Here is a 21,278-nt window from a genome sequence, read left to right as displayed (position 1 = left end):
TTTTTTTGTTTGTTTTTTTTTTGTTTTTGATCTCATCGCCTCCTCCGCGGCTTATACTCATTGACTTTCACAGCATGTGCTTTAAGGCTTTAATCTTCTTCTTCTCAAGAATGTTGTGACCCATGTACAAGACTGTAAAAGAAAAAATAAGTCTATGTACTTTATCAAAATGGAAGTTAAATTGCTCTCCATGCCACTGAGAAGCATTTTGTTACCCACTAATAATGCATTCTCTTTCAGACACTTGGCCAAAATGTAAGCCCGTTCTAAGCTCTATTGTCAGCCTGTTTTCATCAAACAGGAATTTTTGGCAGGTTAAGTAATAATCAACTATTACAGTTAGCAAGTGAGCTTTTTCTGCTTTCAAATTATGTTTGAAAATCATGTTCTAATTAATAATAAAGTAACCTGCTTTACTAAATTGCTGCATTTTGGTAAAGTATGCATTACCATGGTATTTGATGCTCAGGGTGATAGATGGTAAGAAGGTAAATGCTTACTAAAGTTGCGGCCTTCATACATTTGTGAGAAGCCATCTGCATTAAACTGCTCAGTTCAAAGCAAGCTTCATATACTGAGTCCTTTGTGAGTTTTCTGTATACAATGATCATTCCCTAAGAATTACGTTTTGGGGCATATTTATTCAGCAGTGTTTGTGACATTCAGCAAATATTCATTGCAGGTAAATCAGTCACTGTATTTTAGAACATTTGTAACAGAAGATACACCTGTGGTATATGTATTTTGTGAATTTTACATGGCAGACATGGCATGGCTGTAGCAGCAGAACAATGTTGGACTTGCCAGGCATGTGAAAATCTGAATAGAGGACAATGCTGCAATGTTAATGGCACCCTAAATGCAGATTGAAAACAGTGTATTTGCGGGCCCCAAATCGCATGGTACTGCGGTACCATGCAGTTTGGTGTGGCGCAGTTTGCGTAGTACATGCACATTTCAGTACCATTTTATCCTTTTCAAATTAATGGGCTGCAGAATTGCTAAGCTCGGGAATGTACTGGAATTGCACAGAATGTCTGCTGTGTCCAGTGCAATCCTAGTGTGAAACTGCCTTAACAGAGTATTTCAGTCTGTTTTTAACAACATGGAAAGCTTGCTAAAGTCCCTACAATAGAAATTATTTGAGTGAGCGTTATCTTTTTAGTAGCTAAACTTAACAAGCAGAAGTCAACTGGGAAATAACAAAAACAAATCTAAACAATTAGACCTACGGAACAGGACATAAGCAAAGTACCTGTAGACCTTGAGTTATAGGCTCGTACTTTCAGGTGATTGATTGGACACTGGCAACGTTTTATTAACACACCCCTCTGGGCACCTCACTTATTACTCTACCCCACTCTGAGAGTCCTTTTCATAGTGTCCTGATTGACCTCTTCTCCCTTGCAGAAAAATAACTCTTAAAGTGATACTAAAGGCTTAGCTTTCTTTAAAGAAAAAATAACAAACATGTCTATACTTACCTGCTTTGTGCAGTGGTTTTGCACAGAGCAGCCCGGATACTCTTCTCGGGTCTCCCGCAGGCTCTCCTGGCCCTTCCCTCCTGTTCGGTGCCCCCACAGCGAGCAGCTTGCTATGGGGGCACCCTCTGATCCTTGTGTCCATTCACACATGAAGCCGTGGATAGGCCCGCCCCTTGTCATTGGCTCACTGGCTGTGATTGACAGCAGTGGAAGCCAATGGCTCTCTTCTGTCTTAGTCAAGACTCCAGTGCACATCGCTGGATCAAGAGGGAGCTTAGGAGAGTATTTGGGGGGGTGGGGTGGGAGGTGCTGGGGATGATGCTGCACACAGAAGGTTTTTTAACTTCATGCATAGAATGCAAGAAGGTAAAAAACCTTGAACGTTTACAACCACTTTAAATTAACTAGTTTTATTATTTTGTCTTTCCGATTCTTCAACTCTTGAATTATCTACTTCAATGCCTTTCTAAAACCAAGAATAGAAACAGTTTATTGGATTGGTGCACCCTTGATAAAACTGTGGGAGCTGTATCCAAACCTCTTGTTGTGCTGACCTCAAAGTGACAAGGCTTCCTTTGCGTCGGAGCAGGAACTGATTTTAAAACTGATATGTGCATTTGATCTTAGCTCTAACCTAGGCATGCAACAAGTGACCTACCTGAAAAAAGCTGAATTTTCTGCATCTGATCCTCAATTCCTGCCGCGCCCCTTCTCCAGCTTTTAAATCTCTAACTGATTCAAATTCTGATATGCATGACCTACACCAGGCTGACACAAAAGGAGGGTATTTTATTAGAGGAGGCTGTAGAAGATTCTTCTCACCCACACTTTTAATACCTGAAGCAGGAGCTTTACGCACTGTGGACTGCTGCAAAACCCTTGGCATTGTAGAATTTTTTTCTTCTCCATCTTGCCTTGCCCCCCTGGGTACAAAAAGACTTGCAAAATCTATAAAGGCATTCCTTCTTCATGAACAAATAAAAAATCCAATTTATGACGATTAGTTAACTTCAGAAAAGATTTTCACTCCTCCAAAAATCTTTACTGAACTCCTATTCAGTGGAAAAGGATTTCACTAAATAGTGATTTGTTAATTTTGTTTCTTTAGTCGATCCTGCTGTTTGAGACCTGGGTGGGGAGGCTGCTTCAAACTGATTTTCTGCACTTTGGCTGCTAGACTGTATACCCACAGTTTTCCTGTGGGATAGCAGCACTTTCCCATAGACTTCTATTATGTCCCTCAGTTTTGATGCGTTTTCTGACAGTGCATCAAAAGTCCTGCATGCATCTTTCAGCCCCATCCATTCTGTTTCAAGGACCTCTGGCTTCCTTCCCCTTTGTAAATACATTTATCCAAGATGTATCTTGCATCAATCCCCCCTTGCATCACCCTGTGCTTCCTTGAGATCTCAACATGGTTCTTTCTGCCCTGCTGAAGCCACCGTTTGAACCCATCAAGAACATTCCCTTAAATGGTCTGTCCTCATTCTTCACAATGACCAGGTTTTTACGCGAAGACCATCCTCACTTCCGAAGGTGGTATTAATCTTCCACACCAGTGAGGGCATAGTGCAACCATCCTTATGCCCTACTTAAAAGCATTTAAAGGAAATCTCTCTTTTTTGTCTGGACTTTATCAAAGTGATTAGCGTTTACCTCAAAGCAAGAGCTTTGATCACACAGACTGATTCCCCATATGCCCTGAACTCAAGACCACGCAAAGGACAGCCTGCTTGCAAGTCCATGATTGCTCTGTGGAAGATAAAAATCTGATCTCTAGAGCTTATGCGCTGAAGGTCAAATTTCCTTTTGAGCTTTTACATGCCCTTTCCACCAGATCTGTGGGTTTCTTGGGCTTTCTGGCAGCAGACCTCCGTAGCCCAGCATTGTACTATAGCCACCTGGTGTTCTATTCATACTCTGTTCTTATTTTTTCAAAGTTCTGCTACATTAATGTCCAGTCTTCTGTGGATGCAGCTTTTGGCCACAATGTTCTTTACAGCTGCATTCTGACGGTTGGGTCCTTTTGACGTTTGTTGTTGGGCCTATTGGCTCAGTTCTGTTTGCCTAGTTGTTGCCCACTCTTCTCATTCATTGCTTTGGGATGTCCTAAGGTCTACTTTGCTTGTGTTTTGTGCTGTATAATTTAAGATCAGAGTCATTTTTTTTTTTTTACCTGAAAACTCCATCTTGGAGCACAGTACAGGGAACAGGCCACTTTCCCTCTCATTCCTAGGTTCCTTTGCATTATTTGCTACAAATCTCATCTCGCAGAATGGTATGAGTCTATAAACCATGAATACTTTATCTCTGTTCTGTACTGTACCCCAATATACGGAAGTTACAGGTAAACCAATTATTATTTTTTTTTTTTAAATCAAACTATTGTAAGACATTATCTACTTTATTTCTAACCCTACCCAATGCCTCTAAGACTTTGTTAGGAGGTTTTACTTTATTGCTTGCTTTGACTTTTTTTTTTTCTCAGTCTTATTTATTTATAACTTGAATCTTTGAATTAAACTGGGGCCTGGTCAGGGGAAGCAACACCATAAATCATGACACGTTTCATGGGTCTCCCACCCTATTTCCTAGGTTCCGTGAAACTAAAAATAACTAGAATACATTCAACTGAGCCCCAGTCTGCTTCTTCACCAGGACTCCTGTTGGTGGGGATGGACTTACAGAACTGAGGTCAAGATGGACAGCAGACAAGTATGGACGGTAGACGAAGCTGGGATCGGTACATAAGTAGTCAGACACAAGATATACAAGTAGAAAGCAAAGAGAACTCTGAAGTTGCTCAGGCAATGTGGGCTGGACTGAGCAGGTCTTGTATAGGAAGGCAAACTGGTAGGTGGGCCTGGAGGTGATGGAATGGAAAGGAAATATAAACGCACAGAATAGCACGGTATGTCCATAGATGAACACAGAGTCAAACAATACATGTGAAGAAATCACGAGAGTAGCATAAATGCTGCAGCAGGGAGACACACTTAACACAAATCTGTCACTCGCAGCGCTCAGGATACTGCCACTGCCAGAAGGGTCCAGAAATGGATTTCCATGGATTACACCAAAAAATGCTTAGTTGGTGCTGCCCTCCTCAGATTGGGGAATCCCGTAGTGACTACAAAAAGAAAAAACAGGATGGCACAAACGCGTAGTGCATTAACAGCGATTTATTTAGTAAAGATTCCAATAAATGCCAAGTGGATATTCGCAGTATTAGAGGAAGAAATAGCATTCAAAACACAGAAGATGCCACAGTGAGGGGAAAACCATATATAATCATGCAACCTTACGAAGCTGGCAAGCTGGCTAGTTTCGGGGGCACCCCCCCTTCCTCAGTGCTAAGCTGGCCAGCATAAGTCATGCTTATGTATGCTTTTCATTACATTGGCACCTCCCAATGATTAAATGAATGTGAGGGCAGGGTCCGGCTAGTGGGCCATGTCAAGGGTCAGAGGCCACAGGTATACAAAGGTCTAAATATAAATACATAAAACTATATACCATGCACCATAGTCAACGAATAGCCATCAAAACCAGTGTACTGGGCTTACCACAGTCACACACAGAGCTGATTGGATTGATGAATGAAAAATATATGAGAAATATATATAATGTAGTGTGATTATGTATATATAAAATCTTATAAAGGTGGGCTTCCGAGGGTCAGATCCGGTGCCGGAAGAAAACCACCGTGTAAAGTTGTAAGCATGGCCGAGGGCCGCTGAAACACAAGCCCTAGGCAGCTGCGGATTGGAAGTGTGGCACGCTGTGTAAAGCTGTGAACATGGCAAAGGGCCGTTGGAACGCAAGCTCTAGCCAGCCGGAAGTATGTCGTGCGCACTTGCAGTTTTACACAGGATGTGACGCGGGGAAGACGTATCACCGCCATAGTGTCCGCCAAACAAAAAATGGAAAAAGTAAAAGGTGCAAATATGTATGATCTGAAAGTATTTAGTGTGTGTATGTATGTATATATGTGTAATATATATATATATATATATATATATATATATATATATATATATATATATATACACATTTTTTTTCTTCACTATAGCTCAGAGAATCAGCTGTCACTTTCCCCAAGCTAAAAGAAACAGTTTTTCTTTTTAGTTTCTTTCCTGAGCTAAAAGGAACAACTTTTCATTCATTCTCTGAGCTATGGTGGAGATAAAAAAAAAAAAGCCGGCAATTGCATTTAAAAACTGGCACTGACATATAGTGACAGCCAGTGAGGGAGCCTCTCCGTATACACTGCTACCTCCCTGTATACGCTGCTCCTCTCCTGCCCCTTGCTTGGACACACTGCCCCCCTCCCCCTCCCCCCTACAAAGATGGCCTTTTTTTTTCATTGCTATACAAAGGGTATAATACATGAATTAATAAATCAATGAATGGATAAACATGATTTTATAAATACATTCTGTGAGACCTTAATGCTTTGGATGGAATACTAGGAACATCAGGAGATGCATGTACAGTATCTCACAGAAGTGAGTACACTCCTAACATTTTTGTGAATATTGTATTCTATCTTTTCATGTGACAACACTGAAGAAATGACACTTTGCTACGATGTAAAGTAGTAAGTGTACAGCTTGTATAACAGTGTAAATCCCCTCAAAATAACTCAACATACAGCCATTAATGTCTAAACCGCTGGCAACAGAGGAAGAGTCTGAGTCCTCGAAATGCGTCATCCAGGGTTCCATCGTATGGACTCAGATGCTATTTGGTTTAACACCTTGTTCATTGTGATATACCTGTGTTTTATATGTCCATTGTGAGTATATTTACTTTTTTCTCTCAATAAATATTTTTAAACAATAATGCATTAGGCCGGTACTCTCTCTTTTTGTTTTTTTCATTTGCATTTAGTCCATCACCTTTACCCTCAACTTCTTTAGCAAGGCAGTGTTCGTTTCGGAGGTGTGTTTGGGGTCATGATCATGTTGGAATACTGCCCTGCAGCCTAGTCTCCGAACTGCAGGGATCATGCTCTGCTTCAGTATGTCACAGTACATGTTGGCAATCATGGTTCCCTCAATGAACTAGCTCAGTGCTGGCAGCACTCATGCAGCCCCAGACCATGACTTTCCCACCACCATGCTTGACTGTAGGCAAGACACACTTGTCTTTGTTCTCCTCACCTGGTTGCCACCACACGCTTGACAGCATCTGAACCAAATAAGTTTATCTTGGTCTCAACAAACCACAGGATATGGTTCCATTAATCCAAGTCCATAGTCTGCTTGTCTTCAGCAAACTGTTTGTGGGTTTTCTTGTGTATCATCTGGGATGACAGCCATTTCGACCAGTTTGATGCAGTGTGCTGCATATGGTCTAAGCACTGACAGGCTGACACCCCCCACCCCCCCAACCTCTGCAGCAATGCTGGCAGCACTCGTACATCTATTTCCCAAAGACAACCTCTGGATATGACTCTGAGCATGTGCACTCAACTTCTTTGGTCGGCCATGGCAATGCCTGTCCTGAGTGGAACCTGTCCTGGTAAACCGCTGTATGGTCTTGGCCAGTGCTGCAATTCATTTTCAGGGTCTTGGCAATCTTCTTATAACCTATGCCATCTTTATGTGAAGCAACAATTCTTTTTTTAAGATCCTCAGAGTTCTTTGCCATGAGGTGCCATGTTGACCTTCCAGTGACCAGTATGAGAGACTGAGTGTAATAACACCAAATTTAACACACATGCTCCCCATTCACACCTGAGACCTTATAACACCAACGAGTCACATGACACCAGGGAGGGAAAATGGCTAATTGGGCCCAATTTGGACATTTTCACTTAGCGGTGTACTCACTTTTGTTGCCAGCGGTTTAGACATTAATGGCTGTGTGTGGAGTTATTTTGAGGGGACAGCAAATTTACACTGTTATACAAGCTGTACACTCACTACTTTACATTGTAGCAAAGTGTCATTTCTTCAGTGTTGTCACATGAAAAGATAGAATGCAATACTCACAAAAATGTTAGGGGTGTACTCACTTCTGTGAGATACTGTATAAAAAAGAAATACTTAAAAATATCAAAAACAAGGTCGAAAGATGGTACAACTATAAGAACTGTAGATTTAGTCAGGATTAGCCCTAAAGGAACATTTTATTTATTACAGGTACTTATATAGCGCTGTCAATTTACACAGCGCTTTACATATACTGTATATTGTACTTTCACATCAGTCGCTAGCCCTCAAGGGGCATACAATCTAAGGTCCCTAACTTACATTCATACATAGACATACTAGGGCCAGTTTAGACAGGATCCAATGAACCTACCGACATGTCTTTGGAGTGAACATACTGAAATACCCTCTCTAATTATATCTCCTAAAAATGCACCTTACATTATCTAATTGATCTGGATGGCAAGAAAGGGAAGAGAACAAACCACAGAAAAGGAAATGGAAACAACTAGATATACTCACCAGTCTCCATATTAAGTACACCTGTTCAATTGCTTGGTAACACATTACTAATCAGCCAAACCCATGGCAGAAACTCAGTGCATTTAGGAATGTAGAAGTGTGAAGACAACTTGCTGAATTTCAAACCGAGCATCAGAATTTAAGTGACTTTGAAAGTGGCATGGTTGTTGGTGCCAGACGGGCTGATCTAAGCATTTCAAAAACTGCTGAACTACTGGGATTTTCACGGACAACCATCTCTAGGGATTACAGAGCATGGTCCGAAAAAGAGAAAATATCCAGTGAACGGCAGTTGTGTGGACGAAAATGCCTTGTTGATGTCAGAGGTCAGGAGAATGGGCAGACTGGTTTGAGGTGATAGGCAACAGTAACTCAAATAATCACTCGTTACAACCAAGGTATACAGAATACCATCTCTGAACTAACAACACAGGTGCCATTCCTGTTAGCTAAGAACAGGAAACAGGCTACAATTCGCACAGGCTCACCAAAATTGGACAATAAAAGATTGGAAAAATGTTGCCTGGTCTGATCAGTCTCAATTTCAGCTGCAACATTCAGATTGAAGGATCAGAATTTGGTGTAAACCACATGAGAGCATGGATCCATCCTGCCTTGTGTCAACAGTTTAGGCTGGTGGTGGTGGTGTAATGGTGTGGGGGATATTTTCTTGGCACACTTTGGGCTTCTTCATACTAATTCAGCATCGTTGCAGTTGCCTACCTGAGTATTGTTGCTGACCATGTCCCTCCCTTTATGACTACAGTGTACCCGTCTTCTGATGGCTACTTCCAGCAGGATAATGCACCATGTCACAAAAGCTCAAATCATCTCAAACTTGTTTCTTGAACATCACAATGAGTTCACTGTACTATAAATGGCCTCCACAGTCACCAGATCTCAATCCAATAGAGCACCTTTGGGATGTGGTGGAACAGATTTGCAGCCAAACGAATCTGCAACAACTGCGTGATTCTATCATGTCAATATGGACCAAAATCTCAGAGGAATGTTTCCAACACCTTGTTGAATCTGTGCGACAAAGAGTTAAGGCAGTTCTGAAGGCAAAATGGGGTTCAACCCAGGTACTAGCAAGGTGTACCTAATAAAGTGGCCGGTGAGTGTACATAGAAATGTGTAGAGATGTAAAGTATACCAAACAACTTGGTGCATCAATGCCTGAACATCTGAACATCTAAACAGGCAACCAGGTCCCTTCATGTAATCCCAGACAGACTTGATTGATGAGGAGACCAGGGCTCTGTGGGAGCCAAACTATCACTTCCAGTACTCCTTGTTCTTCTTTAAACTGAGGATAGTTCTTACGGCTAATCTCATGTCTCCCAGATGGTATGGCATGATGGATAAGTATCTGCCTTTATTTTTCAGCATTGAGGACACCATTGATCTTGACGAAATCTCTAACTCAGTGTGCTAAACTTCAGCCCATAACTTGCAAGGGACCATACTTCACTGTTTCCCGCAGACACTGATTATACAACTCTCCAACCCAACAAACCGCCTTTTTGCTACAGCTAAATATTTCAAAATTTGACTCATCATCCCAGAGCACCTGCTGCCATTTTTCTGCTCCCCGGTTCCTATGTTTTCATGCTTAGGACAAGGCTAAGCGACTCAAATATGCACAAAAACATAGGTACTGAGGCCCGTCCTTTCTGCCCCATCCTCCATTTGTAGAATATGTACTATAGCTTCCATGGATGAAAAGTAATCAATGAATGGAAGACAGATTAATGAAAAGTCAGATTTCATCTTTTATAGTTTCCTTTTATTTATGGACATGTTTACTTATCTGGTTTGCTTATAGTTGCCTGTAAAATAGTTTTCTTTCAAATAACCATTTGGTGAGATATAATTGACCTATAAATGAATGTTAGGGCAGCTCCTGTACTATTGGAGAAGTTTCAAATTGACATTTTAAGTTACATAGAGTTAAGTCTGCAGGCCAGAACTAGAATAGATTGTTGTTTGCAAATCATATTCATAAATTATCTATATAGAGATTGTTCTTTGGTTTATTAACCTCTCCAGTGAAGCAGGTGCACCATTTTTGGATATTCCAGTTACTTACACCAATCAGAAGAGTAACATGAATTTGAGGTGAGTTGTGAGTGAAAATTCAATGTTTCTTGAGACTGCATAAAAGGGCTTGAACTGTATGCAGGAAAAATTATTTTAAAATTTGGTGCTGTTTGTAGTAATGAAAAGGATGCAAATGACACTTGTAAATTGGGGCAATATTATCAAGATAATTGTAGGAATGAGAGAAAAATAAATTATTACATATCAAAATGTGTGTACTGTATGTATAGCGGAAGTGTGTGTTTGTATGTATGTATATATATATATGTGTGTATATATATATATATATATATATATATATATATATATATATATATATGTGTGTGTGTGTGCATGCGTGCACTAATCAGCCAACTCAATACATTTAGGCATGTAGACGTGGTGAAGACGACTTGCTAAAGTTTAAACCGAGCATCAGAATGGGAAAGAAAGGGGATTTACGTGACTTTGAATGTGGAATGTTTGTTGGTGCCCGATGGGCTGGACTGAGTATTTAAAAAAACTGCTGATGTACTGGGATTTTCACGCATAACCATCTCTAGAATTTACAGAGAATGGTCTGAAAAAGATAAAACATCCAGTGAGCTGCAGTTGTGTCGAGAAAAATGCCTTGTTAATGTCAGAGGAGAATAGACAGGTTGCTGCAACATCCAGATGGTTGGGTCAGAATTTGTTGTAAACAACATGAAAGTATGAATCCATCCTTCCTTGTATCAACGGTTCAGGCTGGTGGTGGTGTAATGGTGTGGGGAATATTTTCTTGGCACTAGAAATGTGTACATAATAAAGTAGCTGGTAAGTGTGTTTATCTACACATAAAAACACACACACACACACACACACGCGTGTTTATGTTGCAGGCAATGTGTGAAAGAAGGCATTCTATAAAATGCTTTTAGGCAAATCATGAATTGTTTTTATTATTTTAATATGCTCTGTAATTTCCCTAGGCATTGTATAGAATACCTCGGCATGTTATTAATGTTTTAAGTTGCTTATCTTGTATGTATGTGTGTGTATTCGTGTTACAGGCAATGTGTGAAATGAGGCATCCTATAGATCGCCTGGGCTTTCAATATATAAAATAAATGCCAATTTGAGTTGCTTGTCTCTGTATGCTGTCTACCAGGCAGCATATTTGCTGCTGCTCCCTCCTCTCCTCCTCCTCCACTTAGGGTCGCTGTCAGCTTCATAGCCTAAAGCCTCCTAGCCACCAAGGATGCTGATAGTGGGCGAAGGTTGATGGGGAAGCTGAGACACAAGGTCCCCATCAAGTTTGCTTTCATCTTGTGATTGAAAGCAGGAGGTGGGCTTATTATATGGCTAATAGCAGGCTTTCAATCACAAGGGGAGCAGATCTGATGGGGAACTAGTGTCTGGGAATCCCCGTAAGGCTCTGCCTGCTCAGCTTCAAAACCTGTGTTTGATGCGCTGTCTCTGTAACATCTGTGGTGACAGGAGGAAGCTCTGCTGCATTGAGGACTGAGTGCTCATGTGGATTTTCTAGTCTTATCATGCTAAAGCAGATGGTGCGTGCCCCGGATTCATGTTCCTTTTGTAAACAGGTACATGAATTTTTCGCCCTTTTTTTTGTCACATGGAGGCAATTCAGTATTTTAAGTGGTGTCTGAAAAATTATTTATGAATTCCCCTGCATGTATATTTGTTAATTGTAAAGTCAAATGTAAACATTGCTTTTACAGTCGCTAGTCATCTTTTTTTGTTATGTTCATCTATTTCTTGAGACATTCTATTTATCAAAGTTTCTAAAGCCGAACTGTTTTCCCTTAAGCAGCCACTTTGCTATTATTTTCCTTTTCTGCTGTGCACTGACACATTGGAAAGGAGAGGGCTGAGAGACATACATGTACAAAGGGCGTTCAAGTAAAACCAGGACTTTTGAGTTTATATAATAAAAGAACAAATTTCAAGGAGTGGAAACTGCATTTATTTTTTTACGTACTCCCCTGCTACATTTATACACCTATCAAAAGCTTTAGCATAGAATGATTTGTCAGTATGCCTGAACCATCCTTGGGCAGTCTGCTTCACTTCATCAGAAAGATGTCACTTATGCAATTTCATGACAAGTTATGTGTCGATTATCCAGGATCAGGCGTTCCACAAACTTTGTTCACAGGAATGACTGCTGTGGGCTGGGAACCACCAGGGCCAGGATTGTCACTGACTGATGTATGGCCACCTTTGAAACGTTTACACCATTCAAATATCTTACTGCTGCTGTTTGTCTCACCACCACACTGTGCTTGAAGTCTTCTGTAAATATTAACAAGTTTTACGCCTTTGTTCACAAGAAACTTCATCACCACATGCTGTTCCATGCACACACTAAAACTGTTGTCTGCCATATTGAGTAAGGGTCTCTGGACTAGCCAGAGACATGTGCGCTGCCTAATAGTAATAGGGCACGCTTGCCACTTACTACTGTGTGTACTACCGCCACGCTAGCATCCCTTTTTATACCTATAAAATTAAAAGTCCTGGGTTAACTTTAACACTACTCGTACATACTGTATGAGCAGGACCATAATTCTAGAGAGTAGAAATATTTTAGTATATTGAAAAACAATACATGCTGCATCCATTAACTACCACATGCCGCTAACCCACCATAGATCTCATTTATGGGCAACAATGAACACTGTATTGTCTTTTAAAGATTAGTATTTAATAGCGTATGATTTGTCTTAATGTATTTTTTGTTGACAACCGTTGGCAAAGACACCTGTTAACAAACATTAGTGACTAATTAATTTACAAGTAATGAGTTTTATAATATGCTAGGCATCTTGGCATATTCTCAACTCCATTAACATAGAGCTAATATTCACTTATGCATTTATAAATCCTAATGGTTAATTTTTACAACAGCTTGTCTTTAATTAGGTTGTCTTATGATCTATAAAAAGCTACTTTTATTCAAATGTTAAAAATTCGCTCACCTTTTAAAAAGTGTGTGTATATATTAACCAAGATGCCAAGCATTATTTACAATAAAACTCCAATGCAGTTTCAGGAAAACATCCTGTGAAAATAAATGTTAAATTTAACACTTATGACATCCTCTTGTCTCCATTTTGCTGTTCATATGGAGATGTGTGAAAAATCCCTAGCTGTACATGGCTGCCATTCCTCAAATTTAAAAAAAAAAATGTGAATGGAGGGCACACACCACAGAGTAGAGTTCCTACTGATTGACAGTCGTCTGAAAGCAAAAAGGGTACAAACAAAATTATTTGGGTTTCTGGTTTGTTTTTGGTTGGTTTTGTTTTTTGTTTTTTTTTTCATATCATTAGCCCTTCAAGGTTTAGAAACGTGTGTTATTTTTAAAAGTTTGATTAAACATCTTTCAGCAAGTAAGACATATGCAGCCTGGATACTTACTACATGACCCACAAACTGCAACACCCAGTAATGGAAGTATAAGTACTGATTTGTAAGGAGGCTGATATGGCAGTGATTTCTGAGAGTCTCATGTACCAGTCATATGTCATCAGTCTTTAAAGGTCTCTTGTAGACATGAATTCATGTCTCATGTAGCATGTCAGAATCTGTCTAATTGTACAATATCTCACAGAAGTGAGTACACCCCTCACAGTTTTGTAAATATTTTATATCTTTTCATGTGACAATGCTGAAGAAATGACACTTTTTGCTACAATGTAAAGTAGTGAGTGTACAGCTTGTATAACAGTGTAAATTTGCTGTCCCCTCAAAATAACTCCACACATAGCCATTAATGTCTAAACTGCTGGCAACAAAAGTGTGTACACCCAAAGTGTCAATATTCCTGTTGCCACCATTTTTTTCCAGTACTGCCTTAACCCTCTTGGGCATGGAGTTCACCAGAGCTTCACAGGTTGCCATTGGAGTTCTCTTCACTCCTCCATGACGACATCACGGAGCTGGTGGATGTTAGAGACCTTGTGCTCCTCCACCTTCCGTTTGAGGATGCCCCACAGATGCTCAATAGGGTTTAGTTCTGGAGACATGCTTGGCCAGTCCATCACCTTTACCCTCAGCTTCTTTAGAAAGTCAGTGGTTGTCTTGCAGGTGTGTTTGAGTCATTATCATGTTGGAATACTGCCCTGCGACCCAGTCTCCGAAGGGAGGTGATCATGCTCTGCTCTCACAGTACATGTTGGCATTCATGGCTCCCCCAATGAACTGTAGCTCCCCAGTGCCGGCAGCCCCAGACCATAACATTCCCACCACCATGCTTGACTGTAGGCAAGACACACTTGTCTTTGTACTCCTCACCTGGTTGCCACCACACACACTTGACACCATCTGAACCAAATAAGTTTATCTTGGTCTCATCAGACCACAGGACATGATTTCAGTAATCCATGTCCTTAGTCTGCTTATCTTCAGCAAACTGTTTGTCGGCTTTCTTGTGCATCATCTTTAGAAGAGGCTTCCTTCTGGGACGACAGCCATGCAGACCAGTTTGATGCAGTGTGCGGCGTATGGTCTGAACACCGACATGCTCACCCCCCCACCCCTTCAACCTCTGCAGCAATACTGGCAGTACTCATACATCTATTTCCCAAAGACAACCTCTGGATATGATGCTGAGCACGTGCACTCAGCTTCTTTGGTCAACCATGGCGAGGCCTGTCCTGAGTGGAACCTGTCCTGTTAAACCGTTCTATGGTCTTGGCAACCGTGCTGCAGCTCAGTTTCAAGGTCTTTGCAATCTTCTTATAGCCTAGACCATCTTTATGTAGAGCAACAATTCTTTTTTTCAGATCCTCAGAGAGTTCTTTGCCATGAGGTGCCATGTTGAATTTCCAGTGACCAGTATGAGAGAGTGAGAGCGATCGCACCAAATTTAACACACCTGCTCCCCTTTCACACCTGAGACCTTGTAACACTCACGAGTCACATGACATCGGGGAGGGAAAATGACTAAATGGGCCCAATTTGGACATGTTCACTTAGGGGTGTACTTTTGTTGCCAGCGGTTTAGACATTAATGGCTGTGTGTTGAGTTATTTTGAGGGGACAGCAAACTTTCACTGTTATATAAGCTGTACACTCATTACATTACATTGTAGCAAATTGTCATTTCTTCAGTGTTGTCACATGAAAAGATATCATAAAATATTTACAAAAATGTGAGGGGTGTGCTCACTTCTGTGAGATACTGTATGTCTGCAGTTTCTTAACAGTTTTCTAACGGATACATCTACTTGTCCACCACTGGTTTAGATTGATCCTCTTCATTTTCTTAATCTTTGTTTCTCTGACATCAGCTACTAGAAGGCATGAGGTTGCTTTATGAAATTGGTTGGATATACATTTACTTCACAGCCCCCTGGAAGTATATTTGCTCATTACTATAATCTCTCTTAATACATCTACTGTATTTTATTCTATCCTATTTGTTTTCATAAGGTACACTGCACTCACATATATACTGAAACATATCAGCTGAAACAGTGATTCTTAGTAACATATTTATATATTTTTGTATTGCCAGCACTAAATTTTGTTGTAATTTGTTTTTAATTCACTTTCAGGACAAAAAAGAAAGGGTATCCAAGTTTGATACATTACGTCATTCAATAGCAGGGATTATACGATCACCAAAGTCCATGCTGGGATCTTCATCTGTGAGTTATCATGATTTCTCTTTTTGTCTTAAAGGAACATTTTAGTGAGAAGTACATGCAAAGTTATTTTGTTATTCCACTTTAATAATAATTTTTAAATTAAAAGAGGTTGTGAACTTCAGACCTGAAATATGAAAATAGCATATCCCTCTATAATATGTACTTATCTCAATCCAGAGTACTAGGTATTGCTTCTGTCTGCTTCCTCGTTCCACTGCTATTTGCATGAGTCATTTCTGACAAGTTTTCTTGTCACCAGAAGAAAAATGGTTACAGGGAGGACACAGTCTGTGATTGACAGCCTCAGCTCTGTTCCTGTGTGCTGTGTGAGGGGGTGTGTCCCTTCCCTCTAGTCAACTATCCTCACTGATGTAAATTCATCTCCCTTCCCCCTGCATTTTAGAGCTGAGAAATCCTTTGTAAATTCTTCACTTTAAATGGATGTAGGGGAAAGATAGCTGTAGAGATACAGGTGCAACTTATGTACAACCCTGGCCAAACGTTTTGAGAATGACACAAATAATAATTTACCTGCAAGGAAACATGTGCAGTCATCATTGCTTTGCACATAAACTGTTTCACAGGTAAGGATATTGCTGTTACTAAGATTGCACCCAACTCAACCAATTATCGGATCATCAAGAACTTCAAGGAGAGAAGCTCATTTGTTGTGAAGAAGTATAGTTTGGAAAACGAGTGCTAGATCTATAGTAAAAGAGCAGCTAGCATGCAAAGGTAATGCCTCCAAAACCTTCTATGTAACAAAATATAAAAATAACATGCAGCGCTAAGGTGAAATAATATACCTCAATACATAGGAATGCAACATAAAAAGTATATATGATCATATGAGTAGTTCATTAATTCAATGCTTCATAGGTGAATTGGTGATAAAAGGGTGACAAGTCTGTGTCTGATGAAAAAATGATAATCGTGACACTGGTGGTAAATGTGAGAATGAGTTGCACTAACCAGATAGCGCTATATTATGCGCATGTGAATAATGAAATCATCTGGATATGGACATCTGGACCCGGGTGTTCTGACGAGCAGCGACAGGATTCACAGCATGTCAGCCAGGCTTCTGAATGACCGAATTCTGATCGAAGACCACCAGAGGGAGCCAGCAACCAGGATGTCCTCAAACCTTCTTTAGCCAGGTATCCAAAAGAGTGTAGTATGCTCAAAAAGGACCACCAGAGGAAGACTACGTTTTGAAATGCATCTGACGATTCCCTTAGAGAGGACAGGCTCAAAAGGAAAAGAGGACAGGCTCAAAAGGAGTATCTTAGTGCAACACTGTTTTATTAGGTGTAAAATAATGACAAGAAAATAACTCACATTAAAAGAGCAAGTAGCTTGATGGCCAAAAATTGAATAGAAGTCCACGTGGTAGAAAGGTCACTGAGGGTAGCTCTCTGACATGTTTCGTGCTAAAGCACGTTTTCAAAGAAAGCTGACCCCCTCAGTGACTGCTAATATATACCAGGATGACACCTGCACATCAATTAGCGGTAATTACCGCTTCGGCCGTTCGCGCATGCGCAGTTCTCGCTCGCGGCGGCCATTTTGTTGAAGACCTATGTTTACCATAGCCTTGTATTGCAGACATGGTAGATCACCAAAAGGAGTGTAGAGGTGATCACTCTACTTCCTCCTTTGTTTAGCACTGCAGTCTCAGTGTTTAGCTTGTTACCAAACAGTGGAATGTATTAGATGGAGGTAAAAAGAAGTTATTGAGCCATCATTTTATTAATATATCGATGGATTTATATTGATATTGAAGACCCTCTTACGGGAAATTAGCTGTGGGTTCCAAACCACACGGAATTCACATTCAGAAAAGCCCTCCCAATGAGAAACATTTTAGCACCAAACATTGTCAACCCACCGAGACAGCTCTCCTTTAATTTTAATCATAAAGGTATTTATCCGTGTTTAACCGCTGTATGCTTTGTGTTGACAATGGCACCCATAAAAAGTCGATCAAAAGTTTTGATCTAATGTCACTGGTAAATCATATGATATACAAACGGTAATAACCTGTTACAGCACCCACGTAGTGTATCTACTTGAATGTAGCTGCGGGAAGCAGTATATAGGCAGAACTAGGAGACGCTTAAGAGAGAGGCTCAGAGAACATTTAACCAACATTAAAAAACGATACAGAGATCATTCTGTCTCAATGCACTTTCATGTGGCCCACAATAAAAATCCTCACAGTCTCAAGTTCATCGGGATAGATATTGTTAATAACCATTCGAGAGGGGTTTTTAAACGTAGAGCTGTATCGAGATTGGAAACAAAGTGGATATACATATTACACACTTCAGCACCATCTGGACTTAACAATGAATGGGACATTAATTGTTTTATTGAAACAAGCTAATGAGAAATGTCCCATACACCACATAGTTTACAGCCATTAATTATCGTGGAAGGTTAATGCACCGATGTGGCATGTACTGACACATACACTGTTTTATGTGTATATGTTTCAGAATTACACGATCCATAATTATTGAATATATTGCTTTATGGAAAGGCTCCAATGTAAAATATACTGCCCAGCATACTAATTAATTTTATTAATATTTTTATTGTTTATATTACATTACATTTTAAACTCTGAAAAAGGATACTGGAAGGGTAATCACTTCATAAGAACTAAGCTATATGTGTACAGTTACCATTTCATTTATGACAGGTCCTCTTTGTTGCCGTGTGTTGTTTTGCCTTATTTATTCCACTAGGTAACAGATAGGGACTAACTGGTCTATAACTGACGAACAGATCTCCCTATCCATTGTGAATCAAATATTCCGTAAATAAGATTGATGTTTACAGATGTTCATATATGTACAATTTTATGGTTTTATTCCTGTTTATTTTTATGCGTACTTTTATGAATTTTTATTTTCGTTATTTATATTTGCAGTTTTTATATGTTACATAATATCTTATCGTTTGGGTTGTTTACCCCCTTTGTTTTATATACTTTTATATATTTGAAGTTATTTAATGCTCATTATATATTAGGGCTTGCACATACCACTTTAAGATCCGCTGGCACCTGTAGTACCACAGGTGTGGTCGAGCAACTTTATTTGATTTCTATCCACAGCTGATTTCCCGTAAGAGGGTCTTCAATATCAATATAAATCCATCGATATATTAATACAATGATGGCTCAATAACTTCTTTTTACCTCCATCTAATACATTCCACTGTTTGGTAACAAGCTAAACACTGAGACTGCAGTGATCAACAAAGGAGGAAGTAGAGTGATCACCTCTACACTCCTTTTGGTGATCTACCATGTCTGCAATACAAGGCTATGGTAAACATAGGTCTTCAACAAAATGGCCGCCGCGAGCGAGAACTGCGCATGCGCGAACGGCCGAAGCGGTAATTACCGCTAATTGATGTGCAGGTGTCATCCTGGTATATATTAGCAGTCACTGAGGGGGTCAGCTTTCTTTGAAAACGTGCTTTAGCACGAAACATGTCAGAGAGCTACCCTCAGTGACCTTTCTACCACGTGGACTTCTATTCAATTTTTGGCCATCAAGCTACTTGCTCTTTTAATGTGAGTTATTTTCTTGTCATTATTTTACACCTAATAAAACAGTGTTGCACTAAGATACTCCTTTTGTGCCTGTCCTCTTTTCCTTTTGAGCCTGTCCTCTCTAAGGGAATCGTCAGATGCATTTCAAAACGCAGTCTTCCTCTGGTGGTCCTTTTTGAGCATACTACACTCTTTTGGATACCTGGCTAAAGAAGGTTTGAGGACATCCTGGTTGCTGGCTCCCTCTGGTGGTCTTCGATCAGAATTCGGTCATTCAGATGCCTGGCTGACATGCTGTGATTTTTGTCGCTGCTCGTCAGAACACCCGGGTCCAGATGTCCATATCCAGATGATTTCATTATTCACATGCGCGTAATATAGCGCTATCTGGTTAGTGCAACTCATTCTCACATTTACCACCAGTGTCACGATTATCATCTTTTCATCAGACACAGACTTGTCACCCTTTTATCACCAATTCACCTATGAAGCATTGAATTAATGAACTACTCTCACTTATATGATCATATATACTTTTTATGTTGCATTCCTATGTATTCAGGTATATTATTTCACCTTAGTGCTGCATGTTATTTTTATATTTTGTTGTGAAGAAGGCTTCAGGGCGCCCAAGAAAGTCCAGCAACCGCCAGGACCATCTCCTAAAGTTGATTCATCTGCTGGATCGGGGCACCATCAGTGCAGAGCTTGCTCAGGAATGGCAGCAGGCAGGTGTGAATGCATCTGGCGAAGACTTTTGGAGGATGGCCTGGTGTCAAGAAGGGAAGCAAAGAAGCCACTTCTCTCTAGGAAAAACATCAGGGACAGACTGATATTCTGCGAAAGGTACAGGTATTGGACTGCTGAGGACTGGGTAAAGTCATGTTCTCTGATGAATTCCCTTTCCGATTGTTTGGGAGAACCTTGTCTGGAGACGAAAAGGTGAGTGCTACCATTAGTGATGTCATGCCAACTGTAAAGGCCATTCATGTGTGGTGTTGCTTCTCAGCTAAATATTGCACGGTCAATTGTTAGTGCTATTATAACAAAATGGAAGCAACTGGGAACAACGGCAACCATGAGGTGATAGGCCACGTAAAATGACAGAGCAGGGTCAGTGCATGCTGAAGCGCACAGTGAAATCATCAATTCTTTGCAGAATCAATGGCTAAAGACCTCCAATCTTCATGTGGCCTTCAGATTAGCAAAGCAGCAGTGCATAGAGAGCTTCGTGGAATGGGTTTCTATGGCTGAGCAGCTGCGTCCAAGTCCTACTTCACCATGTGCAATGCAAAGCGTTAGATGTAGTGGTGTAACGCACGCCGCCGTTGGACTCTAGAGCAGTGGAGACGTGTTCTCTGGAATAATGAATCATGCTTTTCTGTCTGCCAATCCGATGGATGTGTCTGTGTTTGGCGGTTGCCAGGAGAACAGTACTTGCCTGACTGCATTATGCCAAGTGTAAAGTTTGGTGGAGGGGAGGTTATGGTGTGGGGTTGTTTTTCAGGGATTTGGCTTGGCCTCTTAGTTCCAGTGAAGGGAACTCCTAAGGCATCAGCATACCAACACATTTTGGACAATATCATGCTCTCAACTTTGTGTGAACAGTTTAAGGATGGCCCCTTCCTGTTCCAATATGGCTGCGCATCACCGCAAAAAAGAGAGGTCCATACAGACATGGATGAGTGAGTTTGGGGTGGAAGAACTTTACTGACCTGAACAGAGTCATGACCTCAACCGGATAGAACACCTTTGGGATGAATTAGAGCAACGACTCCGAGCCAGGCCTTCTCGTCCAACATCATTGCCTGACCTGACGAATGCCCTTCCGGAAGAATGGTCAAACATTCCCATACACACACTCCTAAACCTTGTGGACAGCCTTCTTAGAATTGAAGCTGTTCTATCTGCCATGGGTGGGCCAACTCAATATTGAACCCACCCATTTGAATATATGGACTAAGACTGGGATGCCATTACAGTTCATGTGTGTGGAAAGGCAGGCGTCCCAATACTTTTGGCA

At 40.6% G+C, this 21,278-nt stretch overlaps 1 protein-coding gene across 1 annotated transcript in view; it reads left to right on the top strand.

Annotated features, from left to right (window-relative positions):
• The window catches only part of LOC149444889 (tyrosine-protein kinase Fer-like), a 148,340-nt gene that overhangs the window by 114,468 nt on the left and 12,594 nt on the right, over nucleotides 1–21,278 (top strand). The window contains exon 12 of the mRNA XM_089654426.1: nucleotides 15,595–15,687. Coding sequence (XP_089510552.1) covers nucleotides 15,595–15,687 — 93 coding nt within the window. The remainder of the gene's footprint in view (nucleotides 1–15,594; nucleotides 15,688–21,278) is intronic.

Source organism: Staurois parvus, unplaced genomic scaffold (genome assembly GCF_062004578.1).
Source record: "Staurois parvus isolate SC_StPar_1 unplaced genomic scaffold, SC_StPar_1.0 ptg000768l, whole genome shotgun sequence".
Lineage (NCBI taxonomy): Eukaryota > Metazoa > Chordata > Amphibia > Anura > Ranidae > Staurois > Staurois parvus.
The sequence above is the reverse complement of the archived record's forward strand: the minus strand, read 5'-3'. Positions and strand labels throughout refer to the sequence as shown.